Source organism: Vidua macroura, chromosome 16, assembly GCF_024509145.1.
Source record: "Vidua macroura isolate BioBank_ID:100142 chromosome 16, ASM2450914v1, whole genome shotgun sequence".
In the NCBI taxonomy this organism is placed as follows: Eukaryota; Metazoa; Chordata; class Aves; order Passeriformes; family Viduidae; genus Vidua; species Vidua macroura.
This window is the reverse complement of record NC_071586.1, coordinates 7078820-7098148: the sequence shown is the minus strand read 5'-3', so window position 1 is coordinate 7098148 and position 19329 is coordinate 7078820. Positions and strand designations below refer to the sequence as shown.

The 19329-nt window shown below is 40.1% G+C and overlaps 1 protein-coding gene across 1 annotated transcript; it reads left to right on the top strand.

Annotated features, from left to right (window-relative positions):
• Nucleotides 1-1331: 1331 nt before the first annotated feature.
• Nucleotides 1332-17579, top strand: ERCC4 (ERCC excision repair 4, endonuclease catalytic subunit). The gene is made up of 11 exons (XM_053991803.1): nt 1332-1505; nt 3061-3241; nt 5903-6098; nt 7431-7638; nt 8722-8902; nt 9251-9385; nt 9964-10074; nt 11228-11816; nt 12530-12622; nt 13299-13411; nt 14470-17579. Exons 1-11 carry the CDS (start codon nt 1332-1334, stop codon nt 15201-15203), a joined length of 2715 nt encoding a protein of 904 aa, XP_053847778.1. The 3' UTR covers nt 15204-17579.
• Nucleotides 17580-19329: the final 1750 nt, after the last annotated feature.

Sequence of the window (19329 nt, the reverse complement as noted above, 5' to 3'; positions counted from 1 at the left end):
TTTAAAATGTTCCATTGCATAATTCCGACTCTGTGGCAAATTTATAAATAATGCTTTGCAAAGTGCCTCTTCATTAACTGTGCTGACTGGAACACGTGTGCAGCAAAGGAACACATTGGCAGCGTACCCTTTATTTTCCCTCATTAGAAAAACACGGAAACCCAAAGGAACCCCCAGTGCAGCTGCCCACAGGTGACAGTGTGAAACAAAGAACTGAAAGTGTTTATTCGAATATATTTGACCGTTGATTCAACGCCCTTATAACGGCATTTTACCCAAAGGAGTCATTATCGGCAGAGCAAACTGCAATCAGTACCCAGAGTAAGTAGAAGTGATGGGAACATTTTGCGCAGGTTCCCAGATGGAAGGAGCGGGCGGCGCGCTGCCCCCTGCCCAGCAGCCCAGCACAAAGCTGGCAGCCTTCTCCTTCCCTTTCCAGAGGGGGACTTTGCCCCAGCTGAACGGGACCGCCCCGGGACCTCTGAGCAGCCTGGGCCACAGGGGGATGTCCGTGCCATGGCAGAGCGTGGAACTGGGAGATATGAGGGTCCTTTCCATCCCAAACCCTTCTGTGATTCCATGGTGCTCGGCTGAATCGCAGGGGAAGTCTGAGGAGTGCCCTGCATTTCCAGCTGTTTCTGAAAGCAGCTCTGAGGAGCGCCTTCATCCCTCTAGACACAAACTGCATTTTGTGCACTGACCGGGGCGGGCACCATGGAAACGGCGAGGGGCCGATGCCTTGTGAGAGGAGTGCTCAGGAGAGTTTGGGTTTGTTGCTTTAAAAATGCAACTACTCAGTAAAAAAACAATGGAGTCACAGGATATTCTGAGTAGGAAGGACCCACAAGAACCATCGATCCAACTCCTGGCCAGGAGTTGTCCTTGTACAGGACACTGCAACAATCCCACCCTGTGCCTGAGAGCGGTGTCCAAATGCTCCTGGAGCTCTGCCAGCCTTGGGGCCGTGACCACTGCCCTGGGGAGCCTGTTCAGTGCCCACCCTATGGATGAAAAAGCTTTTCCTCGTATCTAACCCAAACACAAAATGATTGGAGAAGACCGGCTACCTCGCATTACCAGTCGGTACACACTCCCCGCAGGGGGAGAAGCGGAGGCTCATCTGGCCGCAGTAGGAGCCCCTGTGTGGGGTCCGGTCCCCGCCCGCTGTGGGTATCCATGAGGGGACGGACATTTCCCTGAGGGAGCCTCCCGTCCGCGCGCCTCGGGACCCCCGCGCGCGGGGCGGGAAACCGCCCGCCCCGGAGGTCCGCGCGCGGGCCCGGCAGGGGGCGCTGTCGGGGCGCGCGCGCGTGCGCGGGAGCGGTGCCGCGATGGCGGCGCTGCTGGAGCACGAGAGCCAGATCTTCCTGGAGCTGTTCCACCGCGACGGGCTCGTCGTGTGCGCCCGCGGGCTCGGCATCGACCGCCTGCTGCTGCGCTTCCTGCGCCTCTACTGCGAGCCCGCCAGCCTTGTGCTCGTGCTCAACACCAGCCCCGCCGAGGAGGTGAGGGCAGCTGCCAGCGCCCGCCCCTTCCCCTCCCGGCTGCAGCGTCCCGGCTGCTGCCGGTGGCTCTGTCTCTGCCCCGACCGGCGGAGCGGCTCCCCGGGCTGGCGGGAGGGTGTGCGGGCTCCGGTGAGGGCAGCGCGGGGGGTGGGCCTGGCGCGGTGCACCGGCCCCGGCACAGAACCACAGAACGGGTGAGGTCGGTAGGGAGCACAGAGGCTCATCTCTCATTCCCTGCTCAGGCAGGGTCATTCCAGAGCACACAGCACAGGATTGTGTCCAGAGGGCTCTGGAATATCTCCAGCGAGGGAGACTCCACAGCCTCTCTGGTCAATCTGCCCCAGGGCTCGGTCACTCACAGGGAAGAAGTTCTTCCTCGTGTTCAGGTGGAGCTTCCTGGGCATCAGTTCCTGCCCGTTCCTGCTGTGCCATTGCTGGGCCCCAGGGAGCAGAGCCCGGGCCCTGCTCTGAGCCCTCCCTGCTCACACTGACACACACTGCTGAGGTCTCCTCTCAGCCATCTCCTCTGGAGCCTGAACAGCCCCAGCTCCTTCAGCCTTTCCTCACAAGAGAGAAGCTCCAGTCCCCTCATCCTCTTTGTCACCCTCTGCTCCAGGGGCTCCGTGTCCCTTTTGTCCTGAGGAGCCCAGAACTGGACCCAGCACTCCAGATGTGCCCCAGCAGGGCTGAGCAGAGGGGCAGGGTCACCTCCCTGATCTGCTGGCAGTGCTCTTCCTAACGCACCCCAGGATCTTCTTAGCTACAAGGCACTGCTGGCTCAGGGACAGCTTGTTGTCCACCCCGAGGTCCTGGGGAAGCTGTTAAACCACACACATTCAGGATCAGGAAAGTTGAATTTCTACTCCTGCACCACAATGAAGTCCTAGTAAAACTAATGAGCTAAAACAAGTACATAACTTATAAGTAACCAGTGAGGAAAAAGGGGTGAAACATGCTTGTTGGGCTTGACGGGTTTGTCCCTAATTGTACAAAAAAAAAAGCTGCTCTTTTTTCTCTGGAACCAGGCAAATTTCCCACCTTCAGGAAGGGGAGATCTTGGGGGACCTTTTATAGCAACCATAGATGACTAAAGATCACAGCTGTAGTTTATAAGATTAAGCTTGGTGTATATGATCTACCTGCTGTAATCATCTCATGAGTACAGGTGATGGCACTAAGAGATGATCTCTTTCCAATTCTCTGTTCTTAAGGCAGTATTAAAATTGCATATTCTCTGAAAATGAGATATTGAAATATAAGAAAATGTAAGCTCCTTGAAGTGTCAGTTGCTCATTTTTATGTAAATATTGTCTAGTTACTACTGACTATGTAGATTTTTTCAAATCACCCAGATGAGTTTGAAACTGAAGAAAGTATGTCAAAGAAGGAAAAATTATAATAATTCTGACTTCTTCTAATATGTTATTCTATCATGTCTTAATTTGTTTTCAACAACTCCTCAGAATTACCAGAGTACGTGTAATAAAGGTGTTTTTTGGATCCCTTTCCCTGTATACCACAATAATGTCTTGTGTTTTTATTGTGTTTGGTTTAGGAGTATTTTATTGATCAGCTGAGGTCAGATGGAGTTGTTCATCTCCCTCGACGCGTTACCAATGAAATTGCAAATAACACTCGCTATGAATTTTATACACAAGGAGGAGTCATCTTTGCAACAAGTCGGATCCTTGTGGTAGATTTCCTTACTGACAGAATTCCTGCCAATCTCATTACTGGTAAGAGCTTAATGAAATAAAGGTAAGAGTGTTCTGTTTGAAAATACACAAAGCTTAATTCTATATCAAGAATTCTACTAACAGGTATTGAGGTTGAAGAATCATTCCTTTTTTTTTTTCCCTCTCAAGTCATTTGACTTATTTAATCATATAGTTTTAAAAGGCTTTCAAAGAAGAATAATTGATTGCAGTTGGTGAAATAGTGTCCTGGGGTCTGTTGGACACTGGTCTATCATTAAAACAGATTTTAGATGTCGTTCTTTATGAGCCATGCACACTACCTATATTTTTGCATTAACAAATCACTCCTGATGAGTTCTCATCAAAAAATACCTCACTAATCTTTGTCTTGACACACTTGGATATAAAATAGCAGTATTACGAAGTAATGCTGTTACTGCAATTGTAAAGATTTGGGGAATAGCTTGCAACCTTTTTCTTGTTATATAGAAGCTGTACATGGAAGATGTGAGAGTTACCCTTCTCTTCTCCTATTCTGTTCCTCTTCTCCCCCAGCCACTCTTGTTTTTATGTTCCTGTCTAAGCTGGAAACCCTGTTACATCCTGGAGAGCTGGAAAAAGAGAGGTCTAAGAGCCAGGGATTTAAGAATATTTTACTGTTTTCTAAGTGTTAACATCTTAATGATAAAACATAGCTGAATATTGTATGCTTAGAAGAATGTGAGTTTCTGCTTTAGAAGTTGTACCTCCTTCCTGTTTGTCAAGCTATAACAAATTCTACTCTACAACATTTTGAACACTTATGCTGGAGTCGAAGAACACCAGATTTCTAAGTTCAAAAGAAGTGAATAGGTTTTCTGGGCAACCTGTGGTAATTTCTCTTTTTCCTTTGATTCCTTCTTTTTTACCTTCCTAACCTACCAAAGAAGAAAAAAAAATAGATTAAAAGAAGAAATACTGTAAAGTTTTAAAACTGGTGCTGTCCTATAGTGGCACAGAGCTGTGACACGTTTTGCATTGCCACCAGAGGTCGGTGTGAGAGCAGCTGCAATGGACTAGTGGCTTCATTCCCAGCCTCCCAACACGTGGGTCCGTGTGCCTTTTCTGTGTGTGAGATGGTACAACAAAATCTTGTAATAGTGTTTCCTAAGGAGACAACAGCAAAAGCCTTTCTAGGTGTTAAAAATGTACTTTGTAAAATCAGTGTGAATTAACATCTGATGAACTCATAAATCCAGCTAAATGAAGATAAGAAATTATCACTGCAGTAAAGCAGAATTATTCCTGGTGGTTTTAGCTGAGTAGAATTATGTACTTGACAGCACAGTGAAAATTATGCAAGTTGATGTAATAAAAAGTGTCAAGTTGTTTCTGCCAAGGCTTACAGAGCAGGTGTGAACTCCCTTTATAAGCAGATATATGTTGACTAAAAACAGGAAGGTATTATAATAAACATAGTCTTACTGACCTGTTAGAAATTCTCTTTCCTGTCATGTCCATCTGCAGTCACATCTTGAAAAATTTGGAAGGTGTTCAGAGATGATCATTATTATGTACTGAAAAATTTGCTTCATAGGACAGGTTTAACAATTTCTAGATATAAAAATACCTTGTAGTGGATTATTTCAGGGCTTAATTATGAATGGCAAGCAGTTCTATGGAAGTCTACCTCCTGGATGCTTTTTCATTTAGCAAGCAAAGGCATGTTAAAATCAATGGCTGCATGCTGAGTTGAGGAGACTTGTTACAGAAATTAAATGCTCTGGAAGTTTACTAGCTTATGTAGGCACAAAGTAAAACCTGTGATGTTTGATGTCCTTTGCTTCCAGTTTAGAAAGGCATTTATGATTCCACTGGAAGCTGTGAACAGATACCACATAGGCCTGAATTCAGTAGGGGGAGAGGGAAAATAGTGTAATGTGCTGTTTAACATGATTTGCATGAGAAAAAAAAAAGCCTTGCTTTAGCAGGTCTTGGTTGAGTGAACTGTGAACTCCAGAAATGTTTGCCTCAAACACTTAATTAAATTAAACTCTTGTTTCATTTCTCTTTATTGAAATGTGTTTAATAGGTCTTTTATTCCTACTGCACCCATAGCCATGAAGAAAACTGGTGGTGTACTCATCTACTTGATAATACTTGCTGTCCTTGAGTGTGAATATGACTTTCAGATGGGAGAGAAAAATGTTTTGAGAAGTTCTTCAATTATATAAACACTTGAACTGTTACCAATGAAAGTTACTTGACAAGTTACTTGACAAGTCTGTAATTCCAGAATTTCTCTAAACAAAAGAATTCAACTATCACAGCCTCAAACACATCAAACTTGCTTTGTTTTAACAGTGTGTTATGTCATGCATCTGCTTTTCCTGCTTTTAAAAGGCTCAAGTTCAAGTTATGCCTCAGGAGTAGAGAATTTTCCTAGCTAGTAAGTCTTGCCACTCATGCACAAGCTCTTTTTTTTTTTCTATTCAAGATGCATTGTTAACCCAGTTCTGTTATTTGGCAATTCTATGGTACTGAAACTGAGGAATCATTTGTTTCAACCCCAGAAAGTTTGTTCAACCTTCATTTTAGAAGACTTAAATTCCTGTGATTAAAAGAACAGTAGAGGAATAAGACAACTGTGAGGAAAAATCTGTACAAACCTGGATCTTTCTGGGGTTTTTTTTAACTTGGTTTTTTTTTTTCTTTTGCCAGGCATTTTGGTGTACAAAGCACACAGAATCATTGAGTCCTGTCAGGAAGCGTTCATCTTGCGACTTTATCGCCAGAAGAACAAGCAAGGCTTCATTAAAGCTTTTACAGATAATGCAGTTGCATTTAACACTGGCTTTTGTCATGTGGAAAGAGTGATGAAAAATCTTTTTGTTGGGAAGCTTTATCTGTGGCCCAGGTGAGGCACTTCTTTACTTCACTGGAGAGTTAAACGTAGAGGAAAGATGAAGGCGGGTTCCTAAGAAAATTAGGTGTATGCAGTCACACTGCTAATCTGTGTTCCTTCCTGTATTCCCAAACAAATTTTTTTCAGTTTTTGACAGAAGTGGTCTTAAAGATGCTGAATTTCTGAGAGTGTTTTTGAAAATGGACTCCAATTGTCTCTATTAAGGGGATGAACCTTATGGTAGAGCTGTCCTGTTAGTCAACAGAAATCACAACAAAAAGTGACATTCTTAACAGTTTAAGAAAAACTTCTCTTACTAAACAAAAGTACTTAAGCCATGAAATGACAGGGAAACAATCTCTCAGTTCTGCTATTCAGGGAGGTGTTTGTTTCCAGCTGTTATGAAACTCCATGCATCTCTTTCTACATGTCAGATTTTTTAAATCTTCTTATACACCTATGCTGTGTATGAAGAACATTTCTTGATGACTGTTAAAAAATAAAATGTGGCATGCACAGAGTCTTCCAGGAGCAGATCCACAAATGGAACTGAACGCTCTCTGATGACCCAGTCAATGCTCTTGCCCTGGGCAGGAGCTCTGCCCATTTTCTCCATTAGTCTGGGCTGGAATGTGTTTCACTCCTTCTTAATGAATGGCTCTTCTGCATTGTAACTTCCTTAACAGTCTTTCTTTCAGTGTCCCAGGGAAGTAGAAGTGGACATACCTGGGGTAGGAAAGGTTGAGTAGAAGCTGTCTAGATTTCCTTCCTTGACTTCCATGAAAAGATCTGGGGCTGCAGGCTGCAGTAAGGGAAGTGTCTGTGCAGTCGCAGAGGTCAGCAGCCATCGGGTTCTCTGAGCCTCCTCTTGTCAGGGACAGTCAGGTGGCATCTCTGGATCTGTGCAGCTGGAGTGGCTCCAAGGACAGGGTTCCACCAAGGACCTGCAGGTTGTCTTTGCAAGCCTGGAACGTCATAAAATCTGCTGGTGCAGCCATGTGATTTCAGAGAATTCCCTTCCAGTTTCTCCCTTAAATGATTTTTTGGGCTTATTTTAATATTTGTTATGTGTGATGATGATGCAGAATCCAGTGCAGTAATTTTCCATGGATCATTCACCAGCACTATAGGCTCACATGACTAGGATGACTACAGTCATAATTGTGGAACAGATGGTTTTCCAAGGCTGTTCATAAGACTGCAGTCTTCACATCAGTAGAAACTGATTTTGGAATTAACTTACTTGTTTACATTTAAAATAATTGTAGTTTATACAAACTTTTGAGTAATTCTAAGTCAAATAAAACTATCCATGTAAATCTTAAGAAGCTGTTTTTCTCTTAGATTTCATATAGCAGTGCACTCGTTTTTAGAGAAGCATAAACCTGAAGTGGTGGAAATTCACGTGGCAATGACCCCTGCTATGCTTGCTATCCAGACTGCAATCCTGGACATTCTGAATGCATGTCTGAGGGAACTCAAACGTTACAACCCAGCTCTTGAAGTAGAAGATCTATCTTTAGAGAATGCTATTGCTAAACCTTTTGACAAGGTAACAATTTTGCTTGTTCTGCAGTGTCTAAGTAACGGGATATAGATCTCCAAACTGCCTGCTATGCAACAGAAATGTTATTTGCAAAATAAATAACCAGCAGCAGCTGAGTGTTCTCCCATGACATTTTTATTACAGGTACAAGGGGATGTAATGATAATGTGACAGGTGCCAGTAGGATTTTTGATGTATTGGTATTGTTCTTCCTTCATTTCCAAAGCCCCAAGAGTAAGAACACCCCAATTCATGGTTATAATAATTGTTGCTGCTGTTATTAAAAAGGCAGCTGCAACTTCAGCTCAGAATACTTTGGAGATAAGTATCAGTAATTGCCATACACATACTCCCCTTTTCCTTTTGAATTTCTTACTTGTGTTTTTTATTTTCTCTAGTAGGAGAAGCACTGTATGTAACAGACAATATGCACATGCATGCATCTGCTGTATCTTTAATTATTATGTATGTCAATAACTTTGTGTTCACTGTTATTTTTGACAGATCTGCAATGTGTGGTACACATACGCTTTCGTTAGGGTGAAATCAACTGTCATAGTGCAACACAGTTACTGGTTAACTGTGATTTAATCTGGATGGAAGGCCTTCTGTACTTTAAATATTTGAAGGTTCTTTCTTGGGCTCTATAAGTTGCACATCTTCATGGTACCTATCTTGATTTTGGAAACAAAATTACATTATAATGTTTTTTTCTGTACCTAAGTAAAGAATACTAGATACTAAATACAACAGGCCAGTACCAGTAAAATATGGGTGTTTTTTTATAATTTTACCAGTATTTTATTATTAGAGGGAGAGGAAAAAAATTACTGAAAGCATTAAATTATATATGTCTGCTAATTGCTGAAATGTTTCTTATAAAGACATCATATTATGTTAACTTTGCTAAGATATGGTAACTTATATCAAAACAAATATCTCACCAGTACATATTTATTTTGGTATCTGTAATAATTTTGGGAAACCAGAGCGTCCCCTGTAAAGTTAAAGTGCATTCTCAGCTTGGTTAGAAGCTATAATGCAATACTGTGTGTTTGACACTCCAAACTTTCCAATTTTAATTTCCAGACAATACGTCACTATTTAGATCCTCTCTGGCATCAGCTTGGAGCTAAGACAAAGTCTTTGGTCCAGGATTTGAAGATCCTACGTACTTTGCTACTGTATCTAACCCAGTATGATTGTGTCACTTTCCTTAATCTCCTGGAGTCACTGAAAGCAAGTGAAAAAGCTTTTGGTGAGAATTCAGGTAAACACGGAATAACCATACAAGTTAATGCATGAAACGGTGCAATGTTGATGTTTTTAATTATCATTCCCAAACATATGAAGGTATCTAATTAGGTTTTACACAACCAGCCATAAGGACGTAGGTTTTTATTGACAGATAATCCTTTCATCTTCCCACTTAACTGCTGTTACTTAACAGTGTGAGATTTGCATCACATTTCTGGTTTTTATTAAGCTGGTGATTAGACAGCAAGCAGGTAGGGCAGGTATTCCAGCTGGAGATCCAGGGCTTTTACTGCAGAGAGTTGAAACACATACACATTGCAGATGTCAAACTACTACTGCTTCCTTCTCATTTCCTCTCCAGGCTGGCTGTTCCTTGACTCCAGTACTTCAATGTTTGTGAATGCTCGAGCTCGAGTTTATCGCATTGCAGATGAGAAACTGAATCAGAAAGGCAAAGGCTCAGGCTCTGAAAAACGTGATGTAAAGAAGGAAAATGGTACTGATCATTTCTAATTTTAAGTTTAAGAGTGTCACACGATTCGAAGTGCTTTGTATATTATTACTTCTACTCTGATTCCCTGCATGAACTTCCACAGCTCAGGATCTCAGTCTGTTAGCTGGGATAAATTGAGAGATAATCTTAGTTCCAAAAGCATATGATAAACAACATAAAAGAGTCACGAAGTAGGGGATTCTCCTAAGCTTGCTCAGCTGATCACTGGAAGAGCTTTTGTGGAATTGTTCTTGCATTACATTGATGTTTAGTTTCATCTTTATTATCTTATGTGAAAGAGTAGGAGGCTGTAGTTGCTTTTATTAAAAAAAAATATATTCAGGAGTTTCAGAATTGAAGAATGAGTGAATACTTCAGTGTTTGGCTTCACAAAAGCATTTATCTCCATTTTTAAATTTAAGAGTGTTCTCCACCTCATTAGCATAACAAGTTGCATATGTAGGCTGTTGAATATCATATGTGCCAACAACCATCACACTATTGACATCTAACCACTGATTTAAAGTCTGAAGGATATTTTGCCTGCAAGAGCTGCTGTGTTCAATCTTACTTTGTTTCAGAACTGAAAAGGGAATTGGTTCTTGAAAGTAACCCAAAATGGGAAGCTTTGAGAGAAGTACTGAAAGAGATTGAAAATGAGAATAAGAACAGTGACAGCCTTGGTGGTCCAGGTGAGAGACTACTAAATTATGCAAGTTTTCCAGGAATTCTACTGGTTTGTACTTCTACTTGACCTTGGAGAGAAGAAACTAACTCTTTTCTGTAGTTTTATCAAAGAGCTGGTTTGAATTTAGTAATTTGTGGCCTAAAGATGAGGAATTTATGTAAATTATGTACATAAACTATGTAAAATTAGATAGTTTTGCATAAACTTATTAGGTCTTGCTCTAAAAGAGAAATGCCGTTTGTTCCTACAGTGCAATACTTTTTAGGAAAGAGCCTGCATTATTCTGAAAAAACATTTTAGGTTACATTTCAGTAGTGTACTGATACCTTCAAGTTCCAAGCCAAATAAAACAGATGTGCAGATTTATAATGATCAAGGTACTAGTCACTCATTTCTGAAGTTTGGGTTCAAAACAAAAATAGGGATTCTGTCTTACACCCTTTCTAACTTGCACATTCTTCTCATGCACCTGAAAATTTGCTTTGCATGGGTTGCATATAAATGAGGTAGAGATTTGGAGGCAGGGAAGCGAGTCTAACTGCTTTGCTGCCTTTCCTATTTTAGGGCTTTTCCTTCCCTTAAAATTTAGCAAGTTTTATTTTAGGAAATAGTAAGGGTATAAAAGTGCTCTTTTCTCCCACCCACAGTGTTCTGACTCTGGGTAAGAACTGGCTCTCTCTCTTAGTGTTGTAGGAGTTTATATGAGTCAGCTTGCAGAGAATTGTTATTCACAAATGTCAATAATACTGTGTGAAACATGTGTTTTGTAGACTCTCTAACACAGCTGAGAAATTAGAATGGTCTAAATTAAGTTCTCTCTTATTCCGCATCTTAAAAATGAGTAGTTGTTCAAGTATGTTTCAACACACACTGTATCTGCCTCATTTCCAATGGGCAGAAGGAAAACTTAATGAATTTAGATATTGTAAGAAAAAGGAATGTTGAACTTCCATTAATCTACTCTAATTTTATTTGGTACAAAAAACCATGCAGTTTGGATTCTCTCAAAGTCCAGAGCAACTGGCAGCCGAATATCAAGGCATTTGGCAGGCACAGTGCTTGGATCAGTGCAAGCCATTGGCTCGGGAGGTGCTTGTAGCTGGATAAGAAGCACAGCATTCTGTGGCTGTAAACATGATATTGTTTCTTGACTGCAGGGCAAGTGCTCATTTGTGCCAGTGATGACCGAGCCTGTGCACAGCTCAGGGAGTATATCATTGCTGGAGCAGAAGCTTTTTTAACAAGACTATATAACAAAACCTTTGGAAAGGACGAGCAAGCTGGAGAAGTGTTCATTAAGGACAGAAACGCCATCAAGTCCAAAGGAAATGCCAAACCAGACACAGGGCCTCAAGCAAAAAAAGCCAAACTGACAACTTCAAAACAAAATAAACAGAAGAAGCAGCAAGACCGGACTCTAATCCAAATGATAGGGAAAACTGAGGAGGAAAAGAGAGAAGAGGTCGAGGTGGAGGACAACAAAGAGTTAAGTGGTAGCCAAGAAGGCAACACTGAAGAGACCGTTCCTGAAGATTTTGATTTGAACTTGCCCTCAGATTGTTACTATGGGATTTTCAAGGACCCACTGACAATTATCCACCCGCTGCAGGGGTGTGGGGATCCCTACGCGCTCACTCGGGTGCTGCACGAAGTAGAGCCCAGATATGTTGTGTTGTATGATGCAGAACTCACTTTTGTTCGGCAGCTGGAAATCTACAAGGCAAGCAGGCCTGGGAAGCCTTTGAGGCAAGTTGACTTGGCCAGGGTAATTCTAATCTGAAAAGAAAAAATTAAAAGTGCACTGTCAGCAGTCAATGCAGAACATGCTGCTGTTCATTTTCATTAACTACCTTCCACTTCCTGTTGAGCCCTTAAGTTTAAACAAAAGCAGAATGTCTGGTGTAACCAAAAGATAATTTTTACTTTCCAGCAGGTATTTAGTCCCTTAACAGCAGAAGCATATCTGTTAAAAAAAAGAAACAATTCCAAGATCTCTGCTTCAATGACTTTAGTGGCAGTAGATCATTTTCAGGTGGTGTAGTCTCACTTTAACCATCTCTGAAGATACAATTTTTAAAGAAAAGGATTAATTTTGGGTTTAATTAATTTTCACATTTCATGATGTTCATCATGCTGAAGGCCAGTAATTCAGAAACTGTAACAGAGAAGCAAGTAAAGGAAACACAGTAAAGAAAATAAGTATTTGCGGTTGTAGCATTTGCTGATAGAAGATGACCACATTGGGTATATGTATTTAATACACCTGGAAACTGCAAAACTCCGTTTTATGAATTAATGTCACATACTGATTAAAAATATAGAAAACTTAACATTTAATATGCTATTAACTAACTTGTCAGGCATTTACTGCTACTAATCTTAAATTTATTGGTTGTGAATTTTTTTCACTTAATACAAAGTTTTGTGACCTGTTCTTTTTTTCTCTTTTATACCTACAGAGTTTATTTCCTCATATATGGGGGATCCACAGAAGAGCAACGCTACCTCACAGCTCTGAGGAAAGAGAAGGAGGCCTTTGAAAAACTCATTCGGTAATAAGAGTTAGTTTAACTGCCTTTATAATTAGAGTTTCATGTCATTCCCCAATATGCTTACATTTTAAAGAGTGAAGTTCTTATCTTAGCTGTATGAAGGCTTTAAATAAACTTTTAATTCAATTCTTTGTCAGATGTAAAGACTACTTTCCTGTTGAGAATCACCAAAAAGTCAAATCTTTCCTTTTCAAAGCATCTGGTATTTTGTTTAATAATTTTAGCAGGATTTAATATTAACGTAAAGGCTAATCAGCATCACTTGAAATTTTCCCTAATTTTCTATGAAGTTTACTTGTGTAATTGTGTTTTTGCTGGTAACATTTCTTGTAAGATAATTTCTAAAGCTTTTATAACCTAAATCAGGTTATATTTGGGGAAACAAAACATTTCCTTAGACTGTATAAGACAGTATTTTTACTGACAGTGCCTTCTCAGTTACAGTGCTATTACTACTCATTAGTTCCTTTGTAAAAGGAAAAACCTAGAAAAGGTTTTCCTTTTCCTCTAAAAGGAAAAACCTAGAAAAACTCAGTAAATTGCATTTCTGATCGGGGTTGCATTTAGTATTAAACTATATATAATTTTAGATCTGGATGAAGGGTATTGAAATATTTCAATCTTCTTTACTCCTGCATTTGCAGTTTTTAGTGTCTGTTTGTTTGTGGTTCCTTAGAGAGAAGGCTGGCATGGTTGTTCCTGAAGAAAGAGAAGGAAGAGATGAAACGAACTTAGACCTCCTCAGAGACGCTGGACCTGCCTCTGTCTCTGCTGACACACGCAAAGCAGGTGAGCAGCTCCTAGGTCAGGCTTGCAGCCCAGAGCTTTCCAAAAGTCCCATAACTATTGCCCTTTAAATCCCCCTCAAAGTGTCTGGGGCAGAGACACGTTGTACATTGGCTCTGCAGTCTTCGTGCTAAAGAAACATTATTTCCCAGTGACAATGAACTGTGGTTTCCTTTGAAAATACAGGTTAATGAAGTATTTTACCATTAAGACAGAAACTGTCTGGATTGTTCCTAGTCACATTGTTGGTTATGAGGCTGTCTAGTGCTGTTTGTAGGAAGAGAAATTAAAACATAGAAACTGAAGTCTACAGATGGTCAAAGGCAGAGTTGTCCTTGAGCTAGTAAATGTTGGGGATTTCTTTTCATCTTGACAAAACATGCTGCCTGGGTAAACAACTGCACATTATGGGTTTGATCACTTCCTTTGTAATAAAGGGTCCTTTCTCTTTTGTTGCATTTCTAACCATATTTTTGTTCTTTTCATCTGACAGATATGCTGTGCCTTTGCCTGTTTTCCTTTACTGTTGTTTCTATAATCCTGTTCTCCTTTGCCATATGCTCTGTAATCTTTGCTATTATATCTTTTGTGGCCTTGGTGCTGCAGTCTCTTTATGTGTCCTGCAGATCTGTAGAGGGCAACACATAATTCCCACAATAAAGTGCTGTGTTTCTGTGGGAAACAGCTGGAAACAAAAGAGATCAGCTTCATTATCTTGTTTTGCAGGCAGCCTTTTAAAGATTTCCCTGATTCATTTAAATAATTTTCATCTACAGCTTAATATATTTCATTGTCAACTATACAAAGCTTTCAGCAAGTAGCATGGTAGTTCTAGCAAGCTGCAGAGCATGTTCCATAAACTACAGTATATATTTAAGCAAGTAATTTTTTTCTCTAACAGTTAAAAATCAAGTGAAGTCTGTATTTATTGTACCGCTGAATTTGAGGTATAACTTAAGATGAGAAGTCCATCCATTGCAGAAGCCTTGGCAGCACACAGGAAAACAACCAGAGCAGGAGGTGGCAAGTGTGGGCATAACTGTGTTTATTTTGCTCTTTAGGTGGACAGGAGCAGAAGGGTGTTCAGCAAACCATAATCGTGGATATGCGGGAATTCCGTAGTGAGCTTCCATCACTGATCCATCGCCGTGGGATCGACATCGAGCCCGTGACTTTGGAAGTTGGGGATTATATTCTAACCCCTGACATCTGCGTGGAGCGGAAGAGCATCAGCGATCTGATTGGTTCCTTGAACAATGGCCGGCTGTACGCACAGTGCGTGTCCATGTGCCGCTACTACAAGCGGCCAGTTCTCCTCATTGAATTTGATCCTAACAAATCCTTCTCCTTGATCCCACGAGGCTCTTTACAGCCAGAAATTTCCAGCAATGATGTTACTTCTAAACTAACCCTTCTCACACTGCACTTCCCAAAGTTACGAATCCTGTGGTGTCCCTCTCCCCATGCTACTGCTGAACTCTTTGAAGAGTTGAAACAAAACCATCCCCAACCCGATGCAGAAACAGCGATGGCCATCACTGCAGATTCCGAAATTCTCCCCGAGTCAGACAAGTACAACCCTGGGCCTCAGGACTTCCTGCTAAAAATGCCAGGGGTTAATGCAAAGAACTGCCGTGCCTTAATGACCCATGTTAAAAGCATTGCAGAGCTGGTGACGCTGTCCAAGGATGAGCTATCCAAGATTTTGGGTAATGCTGCCAATGCCACACAACTCTTTGACTTTATTCACCTGACCTATGCAGAGGCACTAGCCAAAGGAAAAGGCAAAAGATGACTCATGAGATTGTTCAACACACAGCACAGATAAGCTTTTCTGGCACAGTACTTTGGCAAATACATGAAATAAATGCCCCCTCTAAGATAACCAGCTGTTTCTTGCTAATGCTATTCCATCAGTTTTAATATGTGAGTAAATTATTACTGAAGGCAAGTTTCAAGAGGAAAAAATATTTTTAATAGAGAAATGTGAATTATTTTTATTGTTTTTAAAGCACTTTAACTAATTCTATAATATCAACTAAATGAAGTTTTTCACCAAGACCATAAGAATTAAGTGCTAAGACTAACTGATAAAGGTGTTTTTTTGTGAAAGTTATGATGTCTTGTTCAAGCTAAAAATGTGCTGTGTTTTGATTAGTCTGTGTGACCTGCTACATGATAAAATGCTTTTGCCGTTTTTAATGTCTCGCTCTCTGGCAACTGCCAGTTTTTGATTGACAGTGATGAAGCTATTTGAAACACATTGTGGTCTTTGCTCAGGAGTTTGTTTAGAATATACTGGGACTGAATCCTGAATTTTAGAACATGACCATAAGCCTTTGTCACAGTAAAATCCATTTATATACTATGCTCTACATTTTGCTTGCTTACCTTACTGCCAGTTACACTTTTTACCATTCCAAAGCCAGTACAGCTGTGCCTTGCTAGATTTTGCAAAGTGTTTTCCTTTGGCCTGACTGGATAGAGATTCTGTGGTGCCACAGTGCAACTTAATTTTGAGTGTGCCTTACTTATACTTTTAAGAGGCTTTGTTTTTTACTGTTTTGATAGCTCTTTCACCTCTTTCACTTGAAAGTGAAAAATCTGGGTATACCATTGGCACCGTTCCTTTAAACCAGAGAATATTTCCTCTTGTAAAATGCAGTCATTTTCTAAGCAAGGTTTTCCAAAAGTGTTTAAAGTTCTTCCAATATTGGCTTCTTCTGTGTCCTATTGCTCTTGTATTTTTATGTCCCAAATCAACTGTCTGTCAATAAACTCAGTAAAGGCATTGTCACATAGAAGATAATACTTTTAGCATTTTATGTAGCATAAAAGAGGGAAAAGTTTGTGAATATATGCATTGTTAAATTATGTATTCTACACTGAACTTTGATACAACTGTGTAACAAACTGCCATTGCCAAAAGGGTTGGTCCCGTGTTATTCCATGCTAATGTATTTACATTTGCTATTTACAAAACCTTTATCTATGACTTGCACATGTATTTATACAATTCTAATGGGAACAACAGACCAATATTATCTCCTTCATGAAAGGAGTTGTGTTCAGGTTCAGTAAAAGCTGTACTGTGCACTTTCAGGTAAAATGTTTATTGTGCTTTTTAAGTGTGAATTATGAATTGTTAACTTTAATCTGTGGTTGAGCTGTGACAAATTTCCAAAGGAATATTTTTCTGCAGATGCAAATTTTAGTATTAAATACAACCATAATAAGATTAAATTTTGTTCATTATCTTGTTTTTCATTTGGTTGTATTAATATCAAAACATTTTTATTTTTAGTGTGTGGTTTACAATCCAGATTCTTATTTATTTAATATGAGAAGAAGTCTTTCCATGTGACTTTTGCTTATTCAAACTGTTTTCAGATGTGCAGATGGTTGAGAATGCCTGTAAAGTGGTGCTAAGAGAACTGGAAATCAGAGTAAGATCAAAGTGTCCTGAGTGCATGGCCTGTAGAGCCTGATTCAGAAAAGGGCAGCTGACCAGCCTTTGAGAACAAACATTGCTTGTGCAATGGGCAGTAGGGTGCTCCATGAACTGTGGGTTTGGGGTTTTTCACAGATGCTGCCTTGGCTCTGTCAGTGAGGTTTGGCATTTTTGCATTGATGTGTATGGGGTGAAAATGAAGGGTATAGTAATAGGTGATAAAGTTGTACCTTTGTGTTGTATGCTAGATCAATGTTATGCCATCTACAATTAATTATATAATATATGCAATTAAATAATTACTTGCTAAATATTATAATGAAATTGCCTTTTGCTTATATGTGTGGAATTTTTGTAAAGCTTTTTCCTTTTTCTTTCTCTATGCAGGATTTGCCCTTTTTCTCTAGAACAGATTTGTCTTTTTTCTCTAGAACAGGATCTATTGTTTCATGTCATTATTGCTCCTGTGGTTTGGCATTTCACTGTATTAGTTTCGATGGCCAGTTAGAGCTGTGTCCTCCTGGGGCAGGAGGTATGGACTGTGCTCCAAGGTGGGAGAGGTCCTGTGTCCTGAAACCACGTATCCCTGAAACAATAGAGCCAAAAGCTCTGCCTGAATGCAGTCACAACACAGGGTTGGGTGAATGATGAAAACTCTCTCTTTGATCAACAGTCATGGAATTTGTACATCTTGTCTTTGCTGATGTTCTAAATTTGAGCTTTTGTTATTAAAAAAGCAAACACAAACACCCCCTGCCTTCAGTTTGGGAGTGTCTCAGCTTCTTGCTTGTCCCCAAATCAAGACTTCATGTTCCCAGGTCCCTCAGGAGGTGAAGCCCCCTTGTGAGGGGTTCACATGCTATAGAGTTGCCAAGTTGCTCCTTTCTGTAGCTTCTCCTGGGCTTTGATCACTGGCAGTTCTTCTGGAATAACCACACAACCTCTTATGGGCAAATGTACTTATATTAGCAAATTATTTAGCACAGGGTAGATGAAACTGCAGCCCCTGTGTTTAAGTTACCTGGTTACTATTCCTGCTCATGGGGACACTATTCCTGCAGTTGTGAGCTGCAGCTGCAAAAGGAGGCTTTGCTGGCAGTGTTGTCACTGTGCAGTCCCTAACCAAAGCAAGCCTTACCTGCAAAATTACTTCTGCATGAACACGTAAAGTAGGGCTTTTCTGGGAGCAGCTAGATTGACTGCTTTCAAAACTTAAATGTAAGCTAGTTGACCAGAAATCCACACAGTTTATAAAATATGTAGCTATGCTGTTAAAAACAATGACTCTTTTGGAAAGTGGAAAAATTTAAGTGGAAGGATTGTTATGATTTTGATTTCTCATTTGCAGAGTGATAGTACAACCACAAATAACTTAATTTTTGAGAATTAAAGTTTGTCTCTAAAGATTTCCTTAGTCAGGATTCCCATTCTGACTGTAGAATAGAATCCAAAAGCAAACATCTGCCGAAAAATAATTATTAAATGGGTACATTACATATATACAACATAAAGAAATGTAACTGAGTGTCATTAAAGAAACATCCCGTTTCCAGTATTTCAGGCTCTGTGAGCTGAGTTTACAATCCTTTCCTAAGGGCCATTTTAGGATTAAGTTCTCCTTAGCCCTCACTCCAAGATAACCTAAATTAAATTAATATTCAGTTGATCTGCTTTGTAAAATATGTGATTTTAAGAAATGCAAATAGGGTCAGAAACCAGAAAGTTCAGAAACCATTACTCCTGCATTTTGTAATACTTTGTCATTTTAACTTTTTTCATATGTTCATTCTTCATCTAGTAGCAAGAATTTTGGATATTTGCAGAATCAAACTAAGAATAAACCCTCTTATGCTTCATATGAAGTCTTTAATATCTTGTTAACTGTTAGGTACCTTCTTGCATTGAAAACACATTTACCAATAGTATCTGCACTTTCTTAATTTGCATGTTTTGACAAGGTTTTACTCAAGTGTTATGAGTTTCAGTGCCATTTTTTATTTTGAGTACAAAATGTTAGGAGCTCATCTCCCAAATTTTTCAATACAAATAAATTGATCATTTTTTAATTTGAGTTTTGATCTGTATTTTGAAAGCTTCTCCTCAACAAATTAAAGGGAAGAAATAGCCTCAGTCACAGTCTTGAAAACAGGGAAGAACTGTTCAGTAGCGTGGCTGGCCGAGACTTAGCTGAGAGATGAATTCTTACTGAAGTTAGTGAGGGTAACCAGGGCTGCTACACTGCTATGGTGATTTGTTGTCTAAACAGATGTTGCTGCAATATATCAAAATGAGGCCTGTGTATGTACTAATTTTAGTGTCTTTTTTTTTTTTTTTTTTTAAGCATGACAAAATTACCTTAATCCACAACTGCTATAAAGCAGTCTCCCTTGGAATATTTAATCAGGGCTAAATAGACACTGTTTTCTCAGCTTGCATTTTACCCTAGTTCTGTCTGTGAATAAAAGATAAA

Bases quoted from the DNA above. Each gene is read 5' to 3' on its own strand.
- ERCC4 (XM_053991803.1), top strand. From the start codon at position 1,332: ATGGCGGCGCTGCTGGAGCACGAGAGCCAGATCTTCCTGGAGCTGTTC. The intron at 1,506-3,060 runs GTGAGGGCAGCT...TGTTTGGTTTAG, and splicing joins ACACCAGCCCCGCCGAGGAG to GAGTATTTTATTGATCAGCT. The intron at 6,099-7,430 runs GTGAGGCACTTC...TTTTTCTCTTAG, and splicing joins AAGCTTTATCTGTGGCCCAG to ATTTCATATAGCAGTGCACT.